Source organism: Sphaeroforma arctica, assembly GCF_001186125.1.
Source record: "Sphaeroforma arctica JP610 unplaced genomic scaffold supercont1.42, whole genome shotgun sequence".
NCBI lineage: Eukaryota > Ichthyosporea > Ichthyophonida > Sphaeroforma > Sphaeroforma arctica.
In genome coordinates, this window is record NW_014040516.1 from 3327 (window position 1) to 5826 (window position 2500).

The 2500-nt window shown below is 42.8% G+C and overlaps 1 protein-coding gene across 1 annotated transcript in view; it reads right to left on the reverse strand.

Annotated features, from left to right (window-relative positions):
• Positions 1 to 834: 834 nt before the first annotated feature.
• Positions 835 to 2500, reverse strand: part of SARC_01112 (hypothetical protein) — a gene marked incomplete at both ends in the record, with an annotated part of 2563 nt that continues 897 nt past the window's right edge. Inside the window, 2 exons of the mRNA XM_014305160.1 lie at positions 835 to 1281; positions 2183 to 2292. Of these exons, the coding sequence (XP_014160635.1) occupies positions 835 to 1281; positions 2183 to 2292 (557 nt within the window). The remainder of the gene's footprint in view (positions 1282 to 2182; positions 2293 to 2500) is intronic.

Consider the following 2500-nt stretch of genomic DNA (forward strand, 5'->3'; position numbering starts at 1 on the left):
ATATATATATATATATATATATATATATATATATATATATATATATATATATATATATATATATATATATATATATAATAATATATATATATATATATATATATATATATAGGGATAATCTTGTTATTTTAAGATAGCATACTAGCATACATTCTTGTTAACCAATGGGAACGCTAGTCGTTTGGGTGGTATTTATGTATAGAGACCACACATTTCAACTACTATTCCACGTATACCAAAAACGTCAAGAAGGATATGAATGAACCATTTGTAAAATGAATACGAGTTTGGTACGAGGTTTAGTAGATGTGCATTATTTTGTATGAAATATGATCGGAAGCTCTTCCAGTCAGCCCTCAAATAAATATTTCAGTGCAAATGAGACCATATTAACATTTGTGGTAGGAATGCTTGTACAGTACTGAACCCGTTTTAGGTTTTTAGGGTTAGACTTTTAGAGGTTAGGTTTTAAAGTTTAGGTGAAACCCAAACCAAACACATTCAGAGATTTGCAATACACTCAGAGCGAATTCAGTTTCCGAGAAGTTGAAATATTCTTTTATTCTTAAAGTAGCCATCTGCCTATTAGAATAGTCCTCCACAAGCCAGTTAAAATCAGTTTAAAATCGGCCTACGACACCCAAAAGTATATTGAAACAGATACCCGAACGAGCATGGTCAGTGAGTAGTCCCAAATGCTTAAGCGTCCTACCCGATGGTTTTAGGTGCAGTGAGCTTACAGTATGTCCTTCACGTGACCTGCAGTGCCGCACGCGTCCGGCTCAGAATGGGCCCAGGTTGACATCTGGGTTTCAGGGGTTTAGGGTTTTGGGTTTATATTTCTACCGAATGGGTATTGCGTGCACTCTTGGTTCTCTGTGAGCGACGCACAAAGGCAGATAAATTCGCCCCTCTCGCGCGCCCTGTCCCAATTACCAAATTAGGGTGTTCGATTGGGGCCCTATCGTCCCGCTTGTGTGCACCTGCCCCTTCTGGAGACGTATAGGACTCCCGCACCTCAGGGTCGTTGTTGGACGGGAAGTACCTACTAGTACCGTTCAATGTAGTGTGGTCGTCTGTGTCAACAGTCTCTGCACAAGCTATTCCGGGTGCTATACTGCTATGCGCGCTGTGTTGTATGGGATCCGTATCGTGGCCACCTGCTGTGTCTGGAGAAACACGTGACTGGCTATCCGCAGGCTCAGAGGGGCGGCACGTGTTTGGGTCGTTGAACGCTTTGGGTACATCTTGTTGCATGGCTTGGGGTGACGGTATACTTTGCTGTAGGAAAGTGGATCAATATATTACTACCAACTTATACCCGAATACTTGGGTATGAACCTGTACCCGTTGGGGTGTATGCAGACAAGCAACCAGTGACCAGTATATATATATATATATAGACCGATTGGATAGTGCCTGCTACGGGTCTCAGGTCGATATAGTACAATCATCGGCTACCCGCATACTTGGGCATTAACCCCAAACCCTAAAACCCAAGCAACTAGTCACCAGTGATATATAAATCGACAGTATATTGCGTTTTATAGTTGTCAGCGTTCACATTGGAGAAACGGCCGTTGTTGCGCACAAACTAATTCACATTACGGGACATTACGGGACGAAAGCGTATCACCCAGCGTGTTGTCGCTGGGGCATGTTGTCGCAAACGAGTCCGCAGTGCATCACTACAACAGAACTAGTTCTCATTTAGTGATCAATTAATTCCAGCAATTAACTCCATGCGGCTCTGACTACCAGCACGTGGATACAATGCCACTAAACCCTAATAGTAAACATACCTTTGCCTAACCCTAATAGCCTTTGTAATTACCCTTGCCTAAACCCTAATAGCTTACGTAAACATACCCTAGACTAACCCAAATAGCCACGTAAACATACCCTTGCCTAAACCCTGATAGCTTACGTAAACATACCCTAAACCAAACCATAATAGCCTCTGTAAACATACCCTTGCCTAAACTCTGATAGCTTACGTAAACATACCCTTGCCTAAACCCTGATAGCTTACGTAAACATACCCTAAACCAAACCATAATAGCCTCTGTAAACATACCCTTGCCTAAACTCTGATAGCTTACGTAAACATACCCTTGCCTAAACCCTAATAGCTTACGTAAACACACCCTAGACTAAATATATATAGCAAACGTAAACATACCCTAGGGTTATGTTTCGTGTTTGTGATCAGTTCGGTACTTTCCTTCCGGCGGCCTCGTCTACGCTGGAACGACAGTTCGCGGATGGAGGACAATGTGCACCCTTTTACCGCTGTACGGGTGCAGTAAGAATATTGTGGGTCAACACCAGTCCGACTAGTACACACAGTATGGTATACTGAATGGTACCACAGGACAGAACGAAGTCTCGGGTATAGGTCAGAGGCTAGGCTTATGTATGGCACAGGACCACCCCACCAGCCTCAAGAGACGGACGGAGATTAGAGGAACAGTGAACAAACAGTATAGAAATAGGTCTC